This window comes from Oculina patagonica, chromosome 12 (genome assembly GCF_052425735.1).
Source record: "Oculina patagonica isolate OP01 chromosome 12, crgOcupat, whole genome shotgun sequence".
Classification (NCBI taxonomy): domain Eukaryota; kingdom Metazoa; phylum Cnidaria; class Anthozoa; order Scleractinia; family Oculinidae; genus Oculina; species Oculina patagonica.
In genome coordinates this window covers 30661567-30681355 of record NC_135769.1, presented here as the reverse complement: position 1 = coordinate 30681355, position 19789 = coordinate 30661567, and the positions used below count along the sequence as shown (strand labels likewise).

Here is a 19789-nt window from a genome sequence, read left to right as displayed (position 1 = left end):
GATCAAAGCAAAAACCTAAGCTTTCCGACCATTGAATTAATGTCGACACTCTTTTCGACAAGTTTCAGAGTAAGCACATTGAATTCACTTGAGACAGAACTAAGTGCTGCTTTTACCGAAATAAAACTCCATTTGGCTTGTGTAAAAATAAACGAGATGCAATTCTGTTACTTCAGTTAAAAATCTTTTTTGTTTCTTAAATATATGTGCGGCGAATATGTTTCCTACTCACAGGGGCGCGCGATGTTTGTTGCAGCGTTTTCGTCAGCTGGCTAGTTTTCTTGAAGTTTGTTTTGAATATTTTATCGAACTTGTCTACGTCAGTTCAAAATTAATATTGTTAAGTTTGACTGAATATTTTTTCCGGAAGCATACGTTTTAGGCTGCGTCGGCTGGAGATGAATATCTTCGAGTTACTTAATTTTTGATCTCTGTGTGGTTCTTTTATTAATGGCTACATGTAAAGAAAAGATGGCCGTGTTTACTAAACCCTAAGTAATGAATTATAACGTTGGCCGTTCATTCATTCTTGGGCCTAATAATATCAATTTTTTAACGTATGATTACACTGCAGTCTCCGGCAATGTTTACTGCGTGGTATTTCATCTAGAAAGCCATATGATATTTGCTTAGGGCAAGTGCTTTGAATATTATTCATAAGGATTATTTTTTCTCCCACAGTTTGTAATATTTTGACGAGGAAAATTGTCTTGACGGTTATCTAGGGTGAGGGTATCTAAACGTTTTTATTTTTTCGTCGTGGCCGGAAAAAACTGCATTGAAACGACAAGTCGAGGTCATAAACTAATTGAAACGCTGAAAATAAAATTCAAACCCTTTTATTTATCTACAACAAGAGGTTGCATGAGACCATTGAAAATGGGAATATGCTAAAAAGTCCGTGAAAATTACAGCAGCTAATGAAATTCAATATGATGGCAGCTGCTTGGAGATAAGTCTTTTCATTAACCAAGGCGCAAAAAGACAGGAACTAGCTGATGCGAATGCAAATGTGGCGGAGCCTCTCGCCGCGAAAAAGAAAATAACAGTTGTCAATTTTTTTCGTTTATTTCTTTGTGATTAGAACATGTACGAGCGAGATATTTAAGCAACTCATCGCATAGGCTTAGCCGCGCTTTGTCGCCGTAAAACATGCCGTAAATCACCTTAGATGATGGATGAAATCGATTTTAACGCTAACCTCAACTGAACATCTGCCTCGAAACAATGAAAGTTGATTTGCTATTGTTTGTGTAAGTGTAACTCGAGGGAAAAAAATTGAGCGACAGCGCTCAGTTAAAGAAAAGAAGGTACACAGAAGGGCTGATCTATATCGTCTGCGAAGAAGCGAAAATTAATCTGTTCGACCACGGGAAAATAAACTGTGTAAAGAGCTTATCTCTTAGGCGGTAGGCGCCCGTAAAGTCTTTTATTACAGGACTAAAAGATTAACAACTGGATCACAAGTCATCTAGCAAGGTAAAGAAATAATTTTGATGTCTGAGCAAGTTGGTTCGAAAGGAATCAAGAATTAAGCGACAGGACTTTCGTGTGGTGGATCACCGTTTGAAAAATTGGCTTCTTTTAACTGTTGTAAAGCAACTGAATAATTTCAAGAGAAAAACACAGCACTGAAATCGTTTTAATCGGACTGTGACATCAACTAACTATAATTTCCGCTACCGACATTTTCAAAACAGAACCAGCCATGAATTTGACAGCAGAGTTAAATAATCGCACAAATACCCGAGGACAAGACCAAGAAGATTTCCTGGCTTTAAGGATTATTCAAGCGGTGGGAATGTGCCTATTTATTCTCACTGGTATTCCAGGGAATTTTTTGGTATGCTACCTGGTTCGAAGAACGCGCCGACTTCGAACGGTCACAAACCTAATTATAAGCAACTTAGCAGTCGCAGATCTCGGGGTGTGCCTCTTTAACATCCCCGTTTCCTTGGTAACAGTCATTTACAACCGTTGGACGCTGACCGATTTCGTGTGCCGGTTCGCAGGCTTCACGAACGCCTTGTTCCTTTTTGAAGCTCTCTGGTCACTCGCACTGGTCAGCATTAGTAGATACTGGTGTATCGTCCAGCCTGCTAAGTTTTCCTACATTTTCACGCGCCGCAGGACTATGGCGATGATCACCGCTACTTGGATCTTGTCACTGCTGTGTGCTCTTCCTCCCTTATTCGGCTGGTCTCGTTTCGTCTTCACAATCGGCAAAGCAACTTGCTATTTCAACCTAAGCGAGAACCTACCCTACACTATCACTTTAGCTATTGTTGTATTTATTTTGCCTTACATATTGATCACCGTGCCTTACTACAGGATATTTCGATTCATTCGCGGACACAGTCGAAAATTAAGCGTGAACAGTGTAACAGCGAGTTTCAGAAAAGCATCCCGTTCAACGTTCCAAGATTTCAAAGTAACAAAGCTATTGCTTGTTGTTGTGTGTGTCTTTGTAGCCTGCTGGACTCCACACATTATTGTGAATCTGATGAACGGTTTTGGTATCATTCAGCCTATTCCGCGAATCTTGGACGCCATAAGTACATTTCTAATGTTTCTCTCCAGTTCGTGTAACCCCTTCATTTACGGACTCATGAATAAAAAGTTCCGCAAGGGTTTCCGTGCAGTGCTCTGCGCGCCTTGCCAAAAGTGTGCCAAGCCAAAAGCTCCAAAGCTTGAGCGGAAAATCAGCGGCGAAACCACAAGGAACTTAAGCTCAAGATCAAGAAGTAGTCATAAGAGAGAGTGGAAGATTGTAACAGAAACACGCAATACAATTTATGAGACTTGCGTTTAAAGAAAAAATATAGGTATACCTCTGTACTGATCGTGTTGAATACTGATCGACGTAAAAAAAAATCAAACCTTGTAAGTTACATTGTACTTTTAAAGTTACTTTTTCAAACGAAGCTCTCGAATAAGATAGACCGATCAACTTTTTTACTTGCTAATAATATACATGCAACAATTTCAGCATGCTCATTGACTGAGAACAATTTAATTAATCTCAAACAGTAAAGAAAGTTGAAATTGAAGCAAGTTGAAATGAAATTGATTGACAGGAAAGTCGCCGAAAGCGCGCCAAAACAAAATGGCGGCCGCTGTCGGAGTGTTCAAGTGGAGAGAGCAAATATAGGTCGATTCATGCAAAGTTTGACCTAGTTAACAACAATTATAAGTTAATAAACCAAAGTACTAGCAACTGGAAATTTGCGCAGAACAACAGAGGCTTTACGTAACCACTGGAGGCTATGACCAGTCGAGGATTTTCTTACGCGACAGCTCGTATAGAAGGGAGATTACAAGCATGAATTTAAGTTGCACATTTCAGCAGACAATACCTATTTAACTGAATATCAATAGAGGCATCTGAAAATGCATGACAGGGAGCTTTAAAACCCCGAAGCAGTATCTGAATTTTACAAAGTTCGGCAACACCGGTCCGTAATGTTCTAACAACGAATCGGAAAGGTACGCGACCGAACACACCTTGTTTGTCATCTGCTTGCAGTGAAATTTTTTTGTGTGTATTATTAACAAGTAATCGCGTGATTTTTCTTTTGCAGTTTGGGATATATCTGCACTCGAAAATTTTTCAGACTACAAACTTGGTTAGCCTATGTAAACTATACTTGTGCTGATTTATCCCAAATTGCACTCGAAATCATGTGATTACCTATACATCCTGATGGAAATTCGAGAAATTTTATCGGGACAGATGAAACAAACTATATATTAAATTAAACTGTTAAAAAAAATAAATTATTGAAATAACGAGGTCTTGAATAAAAAATACAAGAGATTTTTAAGATGTCCTCTTGTGCTCCCTTTCTCGGTACCCATCTCTCCTTGCACTGTATGAAGACGACTGGGGACGAGTCAGGGCCGGGTGTGTGCGTGTTTGGCTTCAGGAGTGCAACGACTCAACTCAATTTCCACTACGGTCGGATTGGTCTGTAGCTGAGGCTGTTTTTAATTTACAAAGGCTCGTGCACACTAAAATGTCACTCAGGCCTATTAACCACGAACTGAACAACTCAGAATAAACTTTAATTTTAACACTATGATTAGCGCCTTGGTCTCCTGACTTAAAGGCTCGTGCACTTGCCGGGATCATGTGTTGTAATGTTTGGGCTAACCTGCAATAAGTAAAATTACATCCAAAAGCTTAAGGAGAAGCGATACTCATCCCCAGTGTCGACGAGCTACGGATAAAGAGATGAGCTTTTTTGCTGTGAGTCATTTCCGTGGGCTTCTTAGCTCTCTAGCGTGGCTGCTAAAAGGCTTTAAGGAATTTTTTAGCGAAATACGAGAAAGAAGAATCGACAAACAATAATACATTGAAGGGATCAGAAACATATTTTGATCTGTTGGAATAGTGTTGCAAGTATTCCAAATTTTTTATCTTTTATCAGGCTTTGGCGCGCGGGTGAAAATAAATACATTGACTAGACTTGCTCATATTTTAACTGTCTTTTATTATCCCAGCCCTTAAATATTTTAAATTTTCTGTGAAGGAAAGTTCTTCAGTTTTGTTCCAAGATATACGTTGAAGCAGGGCCTGTAAAGAAAAAAGACAAAAAAAATGCTTAATTCTATGAGAGCTAGATGGTTAATTAGTAGTGCGCTTTTCATGAGTCAAATAGGTTTTCGGTATGAAAATATTTTTTCCAGTGTCAGTTTTTTTAAGGCAACAGTTTCCAGCACTTTCCACTGCTTTTGCGGTAACGGTTCAGTGCTACCACTATTTTTTCAATTGAAGCAGTAATAATGGTATCAAAAAAAATGCCCAAAAATGGTGAATAAGTTATGGTAGTGTTTGTGATACAAAAGATTACCATAGCAACAGTATAACCAGTAAAAACTCACCATTTATTTTAGCTTTAAGTGCTTATTCGTAAGAAACGAGTTCTTGATCACATTTTTATTATAGTATTTTGATATGTTAAGATAAAAACATGAAATACTTTTCATGAAAGAGGAAATAAAAAAGGCTATTTATTTCTTGAAATAAATACTAGTTATGCAACGCTTTCGAGTGGTATACTATGGAATATCCCACGCGTCACTTGTATTTTCTCGGTATACACACGAGCCTTTAGGCGAGTGTGTATACGAAGAAAATACAAGTGACAAGTGGGATATTCCATAGTATACCACGAGAAAGTGTTGTGTAACTATTTTATACCATGCCATAGAAAATACGCTCACTAAATTTCATCGAGAATAAGATCGCAGCGCACGATGGGAAGGTTGGGTTGAATACCGTCGAATATACAACGGCTTTCCTGTATTCTGATTGGCTGTATTTTCTATGGCATGGTATAAATACTTTTATGCAGCTTGTGACGTATGGATCTCCCAGCTTCCCGTATGTTGGTACTTCCGGTTATACGGGATATTCTTCATGTGGCCTTACATAGAAACGAGACAAGCGTGTTCAATTCTCTTTCGCTTGATGTCCAAAATATCCCAAAATGGGAAGTTTTGTTTTGTCTCAGCAAACAGAGCTTAGCCAACGCAACACACTCTGGTACTTCGAATAAGTAGTATTAATTATAAAGGAGCAAAGATGCATCAAAGGATTTTTTCACGCAACCGGTCCCGCAGTTCTTCCAGTCTGATGAAGACTAAAAATTGTGGAATGAACAACAGTTTGACCCTGCTAGTGACGACTTCTGATTATAAAATCGTGCTATTCCCATTGGCGAAAAAATGCACAAATAAAAAATTAAATACAGTCAACTCTCACTATAACGGACACCTTCGGGACCACGATGTCCGTAGTAGAGAAAGTCCGTAGTAGCTGGAGTTATTTTCAGTAATTCTTATTCGCCGGGGCTTCAGCTTCTGTCTGTAATAACGGGGTGTCCGTAATAGCGAGGTGTCCGCAAGGCGGGAGTTGACTGTAAATAAATAATTACACAAATTACACAAACAAGATATAAAATAAATAAAATTAAATGATTATTAAAGTACGATTAAATAATTCTACGGCTCTAAAATTACTCCTTTCAGTCTAAAATGTGGCATGAAGTATCTCTGTATGACTCTGTATAACTCTACATTTTTGTTTTGGATGAAAATGTTTCGAGAGCCGAGAAATTAGCAGTTCTGTTCAAAGTGCCCATACATTGCTCTGTAAAATTAAATAATTAAGTACGATTAAATAATTCTACGGCTCGAATATTACACCTTTCAGCCTAAAATTTGGCATGAAGTATCTCTGTATGACTCTTTATAACCCTACATTTTTGTTTTTGATGAAAATCTTTCGAGAGCCGAGAAATTAGCAATTCTGTTCAAAGTGCCCATACATTGCTCTGTAAAATTAAATAATTAAGTACGATTAAATAATTCTACGGCTCGAATATTACACCTTTCAGCCCAAAATTTGGCATGAAGTATCTCTGTTTGACTCTTTATAACCCTACATTTTTAATTTTGAAAAAAATCTTTCAAGTGTTTAGAAATTTGCGATTCTGTGATGTACCTATACATTGCTTTGTAATTATGTAAATCATCTCTGTGATTAAATAATTCTACGGCTCAAATATTACACCTTTCAGTCTCAAATTTGGCATGAAGTATCTTTGTATGACTCTTAATAGAGCAGTTTTCAATTGAGTGTCGTAAAACCAAAACAAAAACCAAAGTAATTACTCTGACCAATCACAAACGACACAGACAATCCAGTGAACCAATCAAAACTCGAAGCAAATACATGTAGCCGGCACGAAGCGCGGGAAAACGTGCGCGAGCAAGTCGCGATTGGTTTTGGTTTTACTCCTGATTGGCCGAGAAAGTGGCGCAAGATTTTTAAACCAATCACTAAGCGTAGTGAACGCAAAACCAAAGCAAACGCAAAGTACTTTCGACACTCAAGTGAAAACCGCTCTAACCCTACGTTTTTTGGTTTTGGTGCGGATCTTTCAAGAGTCAAGAAATTAGCAATTCTGTGCAACGTGCCCATACATTGTTCTGTAACTGCATATATTTAAATCACTCGCTACGCTTGAATATTATTGCGACATGCAGAGCAGAATTAGATTTGGTGGAAATTATCTCTGTACGACAAGCTAAAACAAAGCGATTTTTTAGGGTTTTGCTTACTCATAACCGAGTAATTAAACATGTTTTTTTTAAAGCGCGTCCAAATATAATATTAAAATATACAAAAATAATACTATGTACCATACAAAGTTACGATAGCTCAGTTGGTAGAGAACACTTCTACAGAAGTTGGGTACGCCTTGGTCGTTGGTTTAAATCCAAACGGAAGCTATTATTATTCTTTTTTTCAGTTTTTTTTTTTAAGTCAGTGTGCCGTTTTATTTAAAATTTAAAGGTTGAACAAACGCAACAGTAAATTTTGATATTTCAGTATGTTGAGATCGTACGCTGGCTATTTCAGTGAGACTTCAACTGCTGATGTCAATATAATTGGAACGCTTGTAGTGTAGAAAAAAACACCACCGAGAAATCAAGCTGTTATGCCCCAGGTGAAACTAATTTTTTTGCATATATATATATCATTCACTCCCATTCAATATTAACGAAATTTGGTGGACATTATCTCTGTATGACTGGCTAAAATAGAGGCATTCGTTTAAAGCAATTTGTTTACTCATAGCTGAACAATTAACGATTTTGTACGGCGTGTCCAAATATAATATATAATGAGAACGAGACGTTTTCTTAATTCGAGACACTATTGAGGGTCCTGAAGGGGTAAAATGGGAACTGGGATTTGCCTATTTTGACTGGGATTTGCGTTTATTTTCACTGGGAAAATGGGATTTAGGTATCTGGGACTGGGATTCGGAAACAAAAAATGGGAATGGGAAGCATGTCAGTACATGACTTAACCTGCATATTTTACGCTCTATAATATTGTTAAAGTCCGGCATAGACAGTTAAAACGCTGAAAATTAACTCTGAAACGAAACCACTACACTGCACGAGTGTCCATCAAGCGTCGATCAATTTTCGTGTAAGTGATTAAGTTACTCAGCGGAACTGCTATGACTGAGCATGGGCACAAATGGAATATTTAAAAGAAGTGATAGTAAGTTTTGCAGGGTAGTGGTAAGTAAGGGATAAAAACTTGATAGCTTTAGTTAAAGCTACTGAAAATTTCTATCATCCTCTACAAGACAAACGAACAAATGAAAAGTGATGTTCTCAACAGTATTGGTGATGATATAACTAGCAGAACATGATTTTGGATAGTCCATTCCCTGAACTATTCCTTCTGCGACCCAGGTGCGAGACGGGGATAGTCTAGGATAACTTGGATGTGCATGCTTAAAACAAACCAATGAAAAACCACAGAGACGTGTGGCGTTTCTTACATGCAACGTGTGCGCTAGGGTAAAAATAGTTTGCTAAAATGAAAAATTCAACTACGCAACAAATTAGCGCGACATCTACAAGAAAAATTGTCATAACCTTTGTCTAAAGCCGTAATATTACTTACTTACTTATCATCATCGGGCCCATGAGGACTCTTGAGGCCGGCCAGAAAACTAAAACTGCGCCATCCGTTCCGGTCCGCCGTCGATGCGCCAGCAGCCCCCCACGAACACCAACCCAGCCGGTTTCTTTCTGTCTCCACGGTAATTTATCTCCGTAATGAATAGGTATTAAACCCACAAGTACTAAATTTTTGAATTTAACATCTGTGCGTGCGTTTCCAAAGGTGCTGTCGATTATGATTTGGTTTCTTCAGCTTCCCCCCTTTTTTGGGAGACGGGGAGAGGGGGTGGGGCTGACAGATTTCTGAGAATGCGCAGACAGGTCAATATTTCTGGACTCGCTCAACGACGCCTGTACCTGGGTTCACCGAAGGGAGAGTTCAGGGAGTGGACTACATTTAGGACAATCAAAACAACAAATACATTATGCTTAAGTCCGGTTTTCCATACACTGGGAATTTTACTACTGGGAATGGGATTTGGACAAAAAATAGGCTGGGAAATGGGATTTGGGCAAAAAATAGGCTGGGAAATGGGATTTGGACAAAAAATAGGCTGGGAAATGGGATTTGGTACCCCCCCCCCCCCCCCTTCAGGACCCTCACTATTGGTCCACTGTGGATTGTTTTTCATTTCAAAACCAATCAATTTATAAACTGCCTCAAGTGCCGGTAGATCTCAAAGTATCTAGGCGATTAGCTTCTCTCCTCGAAAATATTGTTTATAGACCTTATGCAAAAATGGTTTTCATTCATTTCTGTTGTTTGGCTAAGTTTCTCAAAACGCTGATGCTGAAACTTGAAAATTTATGGAATAATATGCTACAATTAGAGTTTTCAGTGTTTTTGGTTGAAAGGCTACAGATTTCTGACTCATTCAAATTTTAAGAGATCTGGGGAAAAGCAACCCTGGCCTGCCTAGCCTCGTTTGCATGTTTTTGGTCATATGTCCCTGTAACCTTCTTAGATAAAAGTATAGCCCTTAATTCTTCTGCGTGCTGAAAATTAACGACAGCCATATTTGCATTTCTACTGTCATTGCAGGCGGCCGGTACGGAATTGTTATTAACCGGGCAGAGACTGGGCCGCGCCCGGTTCATAAATCGCCCGGAATTTTTTCGTCGTAGTAGTCTTGTCGGTAAATCGTTCCAGACCCGCTCGGCCGCTTCCTTGGCCAGGATTCAAAACACGCACTTTTGATATTTACTCGGCAGGAGCTATTAAATCAATCTTCTATTTAAAATTTTATCTAAAACCCCGATTTCTGTTAAGCGTGAAATATATGTGTTAATGTTATTCAAGCGTTTGACTCAAGAGAGTACTGGGTTGCGAAACCGGTGATTGTTTTGACAGGTCCAAACCGCTATGTCAGTCACGCAATGTTTTTGAAGCAAGCTTTACGCATATTAAACTGCTTAAAAAAAGGCTGGTAGCTAGAGCATTTTTGAGCCAGAATAATTCTTTGAAGATACTTTCCGAATTAATCATGTCCATTTTCATCCGTGCACAGTTGAGCCGGCAAAGTCGCGTATCAGAGACGATTGAATGTTTGCACAGCAAAATAATCTTTAATTCTATTTTGATTCTTGATGAAAAAGCTTTACTTCAGTGTTTACTTACACACTCCCCAAGACTTCAGAAAACAAAATGGTAATGTCTAGTTTTTCTACGAAGTATGATGGAATTTTTGAAAGGATCCGTAAAGCCAGCAAGTAAAACAAATGGTCTACAAAATGAAATCTTGGTGCCACTGCGGGTAATTTCATTAATTGTAATTAAATTCTACCACGGCATGCAAAATTTCACGGTTTTGAAATTTTCTAAATCTTTAAGCCTTTCAAAATGTTTCTTGACCCCATCTTGAATAAACATTCATTTGAAACTTTTTTTCATGTTTCTTTCATTTGTTCAAGTTTTAGTTGGGTTTTTAGGCTTTTGAAACGAACAAGATCTATTGAGGCACCGTGTGATGTTTTTGATTACCTTGTTTGTCGTAGTAGTTCGCTCGGCCGCTTTCTTCTGTTTCTTGGCCAGGATTCAAATCCCGCACTCTTGATATTTACTCAGCAGGAGCTAAGATTACTCTCCTATTTAAAATTTTGTCTAATACCCTGATTTCTGTTATTAAAGCGTGAAATGGATATTTTTGTGTTTATATTCAAGCGTTCGACTCAAGGGAGAACAAGAGCGCGAAACCGGTGATTGTTTTGACTAAGCTTTTTTTACGTCAGTCACGCAATGTTTTTGCAGCAAGCTTCTGCTTTTAAAAACGGCTGGCAGCTAAAGCATTTTTGGGCCAGACTCTACTTTGAAGATGTTTTCTGTTTAGCAAGAATTGTGTCGATTTTGTCCATTTTCATCCGTGTACAGTGGGCCGACAAAGTTGTGTGTCACAGACGGATTGAATGTTTACACAACAAAATATAAACCTTGTTTTGGTTCTTGCTCAGCTCAGAAAACAAAATGGAAATGTAAGTTAGTAATATAATAATTTCTACAAACTAGAATGGAATTTGGATCGGTAAAGCCATCGAGTAAAATAATAGACGGCAAAAATAAAAACTTGCGCTTTGGCTAATTTTACGGCTTTAATTTAAAGTATTCAAATTTTTAATGCCATTCAAATGTTTCTTGGCCTCATCTTGAATCTTTTTTTTTCTTTTTTCACATTTAGTTGGGATTTTTAACAGCATATGTTATCTAGTACGCGTGATCTAATGCATGCCCTTTTTTAGTCTTTTTATTTTCGTTTGTAATTTTGTTTTCAAGTTTTTCTGTTATTCTTGATATTTATGTAAGGCCATCCCCTTTTTTTTCTCTGTTTAGCGTCGTCCGACCGACCCAGATTTTCGCGTTTTCAAAAAAAAAAAAAAATTATACAGAAGGTATAGAAGGCAATGACACATTATTTTAAATAATGTTTCATCCTTTTTACGCTGTTCTTGTTTGAGTTTAACCACGACCTCGATTTTTCCTTCCTCCATTGCCGCCATGTTGACTTTGTAACCATGTCTTCTTGTTTCCAGGCTCCACGGACATCATGCTGAGGTACCGGGCCTCCTAGTTCCAGACTTCTTATCCACTTTTTTTTTTTGAATTTTTTTTTTTAATTCCGACCGACCGACCCAAAATCAGAAAACACATACGACGATAAACGAAAAAAAAAAGGGGATGGCCTAACTCGTTTTATTTTTATTTAATTTTATTTATGTGACTCGTTTTATTCGAGCAAGAGCCAATACTGTAATTTTCTGGTTACTCCACTCATTTTTGCGAGAAATAAATATAGTTTTTGGTTTTTCATTCGAGGGTTTTTAATTTCACTCGGAACCGAACGGCGATGAAGAAATTACCTGTTATGTATCACGCAAGCAAGAACTGGCGTTTGCGTGTCTGCTTCCCAAAATGCAGCATATAGGCAGGTTTTTCGATCGAAGAATCAGATTGACTTGAAGAGCTGGCGTGTTTAAAAGCTAAAAAGCTTTCTAATTTTTTATTATTCCTTTTTTGTGTGTGATACATTCTTTTAAAAAACCTTAAACGCTTCTTAGTTTTTAACGAATTATTTCTTATTGTTTGTTTGTTTTGGCCGTAGATCATTTGTAATGCTATTCAACTGTTTGAGTTCATTTATTCAAGATAAGAAATACACAAAACGTATTAAACTTGTGTGTCACAGCTACTCGCCCCTAAACTACTGCTTGGCTGGCGCCATCACAAAAGTGCTGAGGAGGGCGGGGAGAAAGGTAAAGAGTAGAATGTGTTATGGGAAGGAGTAGAATCAAAATCCATGGTTGATTATATCGCGCAACCTTTTTTTCATGGTTTTCTTATCAGAACAGCTGTTCAAAATTTTATGAGTAGTCTGCACTTTGTTAAGTGCATAATAATGATAATAATAATAAATAATAATAATAATATTTATATACCGCTATTCAGCTAATCTTCCATTATCCTTGGATAAAAACTAAAATCTAAAAATAGATCGTATATCGTACCTTCCTGGGTAGCCGCTGGATCCATTCCCCTTAGAACACGGCCCTGAAACAAAATGGCGTCCTTAACTGAAGCGCTATTTTCGAGACTTCGACGAGGCACAGAAAATCGAGGATATAACCAAATCTAAAAAAAAACTTCGCAGTTGTACTTCGAATTTTAAGAAGATTAATTTATTAAAGCGAAAACTTTCGGGGTTAGGTGCTCAGGTGGCCGCTAGATAAGGTTAAAATGAAAAAGTAACAAGTCAAAGTTTGAGGGTCTCAATGGTGTGGTGGCTTTTACGGTTGACAGTTAAAATTTTGGCCTTTTTACGGCTAACGGTGAATTTATTTCCATAACGGTTAACAGAAGTTAAAAGTCAATTTTCATTGTTTTAAAAAGTTAAAAATTAATTTCCATTATTGAAAAACATGTTTTAGGTCTCAGGGCTATTCTGGGACGACTGAATTGGAAGTGGACTAGTTTGGTTTATTTTATATAATTACTGACCAATATTTTACGGTTAACGTATTTTACGGCTAACGGTTAAAATGTACCAATTTTTACGCCTAACGGCTAAATTTTTGGCCGTTTTACGGCTAACGGTTAACCCCATTGAGACCCTCAAAGTTTGGATCGTTTACACCGGCCACCATTTTGTTGCTCCGATTTCCGTCTGAATATTTTGCTCTGTTCTACAGTGCATTAACGGCTCATATATTGCACGTTATCTTGACCTATTGTGGTAAAATTGCATAATAGTGGAATAATAAAGTTCAAATATACATACAGTGTATTACGGTAAAGTGTCTTTCAAGAGGCCTGTAAATGTTTTCGCTTTTTTTTCTTTTCCGGCGTTCTTTGTTGTGAATTGATGCTTGCCATAGTTTTTCTACCTTGAGAAAAGAACGGGGAAGTTAAACATTGAACAGTGTCTCCGCTGAAAACTAGCGTTTCATCATTTTTAGTAATTATATCTTGTCTAGTCTAGTCTAAGTCCCTGTACAAACACGGCCGGTGCTCATTTATCTCTCCTGACAAATTTAAGGCCAGGTTATCAATATTTTCACTAATAAATAAATAGAAATGGCATATTCAAGTTTTTCCTTTATTTAACTATTAGAAATCGGGATTTATTAAAATCACGTTGACAAGAGATGGCACACTGATCATTTCTTTAACGGACTGACCTACCTTGTAATAGGAAATTAACGCTCCATGAAATTAACGGGAATTTTGAAAATTCGTTCCCAAAATTGCGTTCAAAAACTACACAGGCGCCTGCTACGCAGACTAGCCACCCAATATCTTACGAACTTCACTCGGTAGTAATGATTTTAGGCAACACAATGGATCTCAAGATCTAGCTTAATATTGTCCCTGACACAGAAGAGGTCCTTGAGATATACAGGTGCTATATAATTAATGCATTTGTATATTCATCACATGCATCAATACCAACATGAACAAATAAGCTTGATTATATGCATGTAATGTCAGTTCTTTTACGGTAGTTTTTTTACTTCTATGACTGATAGCTGCCTGATGCACGGTATGTTATTCTGCATTCTATTATAAAACTCATCATTTAATAACTCAATCATCCCTCATCGCACTTCCAGTAGAAAAGGAAGTGTACATGTAAGTCATGTTATTTGGTGGATTTGTATTTAATTTTCCGGGTCAATTTTTGTTAAAATTAAATTGCCTTTATATTTTCAGGAACCAACAACAATTATGGACGACACATCACTGAATATAACCAATCGAAGTTTAAACAACTCAACAAATGGCGTAATTTCCAGCAGCGAGCAATCTACAGAATGTTTGCCTTCATGGATTCTCGACGCCATTGGCGTCAAGTCAGTGTACGCAAGTGACATTGCCGTGACGTTTATCAACATTCCATTCGCCATCTTTGCATTCCTGGCTAATCTGGCTGTCATAGCAACCATCGTCCGTACTCCTTTCCTTCATGTCCCAGTCAACGTACTGCTGTGTAGCCTGGCCGCCGCTGATTGTCTCACAGGCCTGGTTGCACAGCCAGTGTACGCATCATGGCGCTTTTTATTGCATCATCTCGGGGACCCCTGCAGATTGGTCCATCTGTACCAAGCCAGCAAATCTCTTCCGTTCCTTTTCGTTGGTTGCACGTTCTTGAACTTGGCAATAACAAGCGTTGATAGATTTTATGCCGTGTCCAAGCCCCTCGCCTACAGATCAGCGGTCACATTTCGAGGTATGTTCCCGGTGGCATACCCCCCCCCCCCCCCCTCTTCTGGGTGGAACTAAAAAAAAAGTTTATACGGGAAGACTCCGCCCCGACATCCAACCTCTTACCCTTTTATGTACCATTTGACAAAAATTGTACCCATTTCATATTACCTACATGACATGACAGACTTAGAACAGGAAGTTTTCTTGCCATTTTCATGATACAGCCATAAGTTGGGTCTGTTCGAAATGTTTTAATTTAAGTCCCTTTTTAATAAAAATATAATACAGACAGCGCTAATAAACATGATGAAAAATCGCATTTTACCAAACTTGACGTTTCGTATGCTAAGCTACATACATTTTCAAAAGTATGACCGTTAAAACGTTTTGGCAACTATTTATATATTGTAATGAAAGGGGTCTGGAACCAAGACTGAGACGATTGGTCTTCAGCAGATGTGATGACATTCCAGTTAAAAAAGCAGCAACCTCTCACTGCCGACATTTGTATTTAATGAGGGTTGAAGTTCTTGGATAAATAATGTCTCCTTAATTTTGCAGTGGAGGTCAGTTTTGCCAGACGCAAGGATTTCGAAATTATCCCATTTGATGTTATATGGCCTGTGGTTTTAATGTGATCAGCAATAGCTGATGGATGGTCACATTTAGTGAGGGCCTTAAAATGTTCCTTTTTAATACCTAAAGGACAGATTTCCTTACCCTTTTATCTACCTAAACTTGTCCCGGGTTGGGGGTGGCATAATGGTCAGCGGATAGGATCAGGATTCCGGATCGAGCTTTGTGGTTTTACAGGTGTTAAAGTATGGGATCGCCTATTAAATTAAAAGGTCTCTGCTGAATCAGTGGGTAAATTAAAAGAGGGAGGATATGTCTACACAGGAAGTGTTGTACGTAACAAAAAAAGAATCAGTAAACAGAAAAAATGTTGATGTCGGCGATTGATGTGAGCTTGTAGGTTTAAATTTTCTGAGCATTTTATTTTGGGTTAAACAAATTGAAGGTACACTGACTTGTCCGCTTCCAATCGATTTCAGTTTTTTCTGATATATTTTTTTTCGGTTAACTGGAACTTTACCCGCACCGCGTGTATTCTTTTTTGCACGGGACAGACAAGTATGTCGAACGGTCGCCAATGCATTGCACAGGTTAACAAGCCACTTAATTTACGATATCTCTGATCGGTCTAAACGAAAATTTCCCAGTGGATCTTTAAATTTTTGACATCCGAAGTAACTTCACAGGTTTTTCGGCTTTCTGATGTTGTTTGTGTGAAGTTTGGCCGCTACAACAACGGCCGTGTAAGAACACCTGAAAATGACTCTAAAGTTATTGTTCGCCGATTAATAATACGAAGGTATTTAATACAAAGTATTTTTTCTGCCCAATCAGGAGGCAGTATTCAGAGAGTTGTTAGGAACTGGCGTGGTAAGACATTTTTCCCCAGGGGCACTTCGCTTTCGCTTCAACTTTTCTTCGCCGATTTTTTCCCGCAGTTTCGACTTTTCCTTGTCCCCACTAACAGCCCCTGGGTATCCGAGGATGACACACTAAATGATTCAAAATGTGTTGTAAATTCTGTTTCAACAGGCATGGTAAAGATAGTGGTTAGTGCGTGGGTCCTCTGGTTCATCTACATCTGCCTCCTGGAGACTGTGGTCCCTAAAGCGATTTACGAACCAATGGAAAACTTCACTATGGCTGCGCTGATTATCATCCCATCTGGAGGCCACATTCTAACCTTCCTTGCAATCCGCACCAACAACAGAAAGATTATGAGCGCTTCTGATAATTTGCGGCATGCGACCTTCTATAAAAGGGAGAAGAAGGCAGCGAGGGATATGGCTTTCTACACTGCAGCAACGTTACTTTCACTGCTTCCGCTGCTGATACTTCTGAATTTTGAAAACAGCGTCTTTATCAGCAATGTGTTGTTCCCTTGGGCAAATACAGCTACAATGCTCGTTTCGTCGATAAATCCTGTTATCCAAATTCGGAGAAACGCTGCCTTGAGGGAAGCGCTTAAAACTGTTTTTAAATCAGACACACCTTAACTTTTCCCAACATGGTGTTGGTTGTTCTCATATCAAACATGGTGTTGGTTGCTCTCATATCAAACAGTTTTTAAGATATTAGCCAGCGATGCCGGTCCTGCAAGCTTACGTGATTTAATAACAGGAAGGCGCTCCACTTATAACCTCACAATTCACAATTGTGAACCTTCCAAAAGTAAAATCAACAACTTATGGCTTAGCCTGCGAGCAGGCTCTCTATTTGGGGGCAACGTGAATATTGAACTCTTCGAGCGCCGAAGGCGCGATCCCGCGAGTGCCGAAGGCGCGAGTCGGCGAGCGAAGCGAGCCCGCAATTAAAATTGAGAGCCTGCACGCACGCCATTGAATTTCAAATCCGGCGCGTTCGTCCACGAACGCAGCACTCAGATTGGTCAAAAATGACAGGCTTAATAAATGTGAGAAAAACCAGCGTCCACATCAAAGCCAAATCGGCCGGCGTCCGTGAATAGGCACGCGAGTTCGTTCAGCAGTGTTCATGATGAAGCATTTTGGAAACTTTCGCTTGATTCTAACGATCTCCATAACTTAAAACAAGAACAGGAAGATGCGGTAAATTATCTTCTAGAAGAACGAGATGTTTTTGCGGTTATCCAAACCGGTTACGGCAATTGCTTCATACATGTATTTCAACTCTTTGCAGTGGCAATGGTGGAGAAGAAAGTTTACGAGCGACTCTCAGACACTATCGTTTTAGTAATATGCCCACTTTCCAGTATAATTGAAGACCAGGTGCCCGGGACTAGGTGAAGGAGGGACAATCGATGGGTTGAACTTGAACTGTGTTGCTTTGCGAGATTTAACCGGCGTTACGAGCGTCAGTTCGCAGTTAATATTTGCATCGGCTGAGAAGTCCGCGACAGTCGGACGAAACGAGCAGGAGAATAAAGCAGCTTTACAAATGCCGTTCGCAGAGTGATGCTCACTAGTTAAGTTCGATTTTCTGATTTTTTTGGGGACAGGAATCGAACACACGGCTGGACAAACTAGACAATATTGCGAATTGTTTTTCAATTTGTTCGTACATCTGTCGTCACTTGTCCGCGGCTCCCATCGCGATTTGACGCTTCAAATAAATTTTCCGTTTACATGCGAAGCGATTTACCAGTTTCATATTTTACCAAAAATGTACACTTGCAGATACAGTAACATTCACTCTCTTTGTTTACAACTTTTTTCGAAATAAACGCGCGAGCGTTCGATCGATATATTGACACCGGAAGCGTAGCGAGTTGTCAACAAGTTGTCACATTTCGAGGGGCCGGATTTGAAATTCAATGGCGCGCGTGCAGGCTCTCTCTCGGCGTGCCCGCTTCACCCACGCACTCGCGCCTTCGGCACTCGCGGGATCGCGCCTTCGGCGCTCGAGCGAGCAGTTCAATATTCACGTTGCCCTCGAATAGAGAGCCTGCTCGCAGGCTACTTATGGCTTGAGATCGTGGAGATATACTGCATCGAGAATATGGAACTCTATACCAGGTCGTAACAAGAAAAATAAAAACTTACACGATTTTGATTTTCTCAAGCGGGCCTATGCACTCAGTGATTACTTAGAACGTGAAGTATTTTGATTGAAACCTTTCTAAAAGTGACCGAGTTTGATGCGATTTCATTTTTCATTTCCTAGGAGCTCTCGTTTCTGCACCTTATATAGGTTTTGAATAAACTCAAGCGCAAGAAGAGCGTCTCCAGTTCTTCTCGCGCCTGGGTTGGGTTTATCCCCTATCATGAGGCGCGGAAGGAAGAGTTAGGGCATGGACTGTCGCTCTCTTGGCGAGGGGTGACCGCGAAAAAAACATGATGGTGAGCTCAACCGCTGCCGCTCTCAGTCAGATACAAGCCTTTGAGTTTCATATCACATAAAAAATTATTCCGTCGTGCTTAAACATAATCTATCTGAGGGTGTAGAGTGAAAATAACAAAGGATTTCATTAGAGTAACGACTGGCGCACTTTGCTCACGCAAACCTCAGACTTTTATGTGACTGACGTGACAGGCGTGATTCACGGTCAAGCGCCCAGGCCCAGTACTGGAACCCTTCACAATAATTATTAGCAGAGCTCGCTACATGAACACAATCAGGTATCCCTTTTCCTTTCCCTTTTGCCTCACATACAAATCTAGACTCACAGGTGTACCGTATCCTGAGGGTGCTAATGGGGTTAACAGTTAACTGACAATTGGCCAAAAAAATAGTAGTTTACTGATATTTGGCCAAAAAAATAGTACTTAACTGATAAATGAAAAGTTAACAGGTAACTGACATTCTATTAATTATACCGAGTACGATTGTTGTTGTTAATAAAAACAACCAAGTTTTCCTGACAGGAAGGCTATTTTAGTGGCATTTACCTGTCCTGCTGCGTTACCAGGTGAAATATTAACAGATTTTACATGCGAGAGGTACCAGGGTCGTACCAGGCACATGTTGATCTCCGTGATGGTGTCGAGTGGGGCGTGGTCAAAGTAATTCTGAATTTTTATCGAGATGATGACAAAGGATCGGCAATCGAACGACACAGAGGTCGCGTACCGTTTAACAAGGCAAAACACAATTCAATGGACATGGCTTGTAAACATTTGTTCGATTTGAATTCGAACGACAAGCGGAAAAGTTTGATCCCAGTGCAAACACACCGAGCTGCCACAGGCACTAAAATGGCGGTCAATTCATACGAATAAGTGCTTGACATACGCACCGATTACAAGCCCACTGAAACAATTCAATATACTCATTACCCCTCGTGTCAACCACCAGGAGTTCATCAAAGGTAAGGCCTTGATACTGCATGCTGCTTAAAACAAATTCCTCTAAAACAAAACTTGAGGAAAAAATCAAGCATTTCCAATCACATCTTATCGAGAAAGGTTACCCAGAGAGCCTAGTCCACAGAACTCTCACGGAAGTTAATTTTGAAAACGTTAAAAAAAAAAAACAGGAAGCAGGCACTCCAACAAAACTTATTATTATACATTAGAATTACTTTGAAACATGTGATTGGTCGAGAGCATT

General features: G+C 39.2%; 2 protein-coding genes across 2 annotated transcripts; both read left to right on the top strand.

The window, feature by feature from the left end:
- Positions 1-918: 918 nt before the first annotated feature.
- Positions 919-3803, top strand: LOC144631404 (rhodopsin, GQ-coupled-like). The gene has a single exon (XM_078489834.1). The coding sequence runs from the start codon at positions 1709-1711 to the stop codon at positions 2810-2812; it is 1104 nt and encodes a 367-aa protein (XP_078345960.1). The 5' UTR covers positions 919-1708; the 3' UTR covers positions 2813-3803.
- Positions 3804-12537: 8734 nt separating this feature from the next.
- LOC144631414 (trace amine-associated receptor 7d-like) lies at positions 12538-16950 on the top strand. The gene is made up of 3 exons (XM_078489845.1): positions 12538-14021; positions 14192-14708; positions 16295-16950. Exons 2-3 carry the CDS (start codon positions 14207-14209, stop codon positions 16756-16758), a joined length of 966 nt encoding a protein of 321 aa, XP_078345971.1. The 5' UTR covers positions 12538-14021; positions 14192-14206; the 3' UTR covers positions 16759-16950.
- The last annotated feature ends 2839 nt before the right edge of the window (positions 16951-19789 follow it).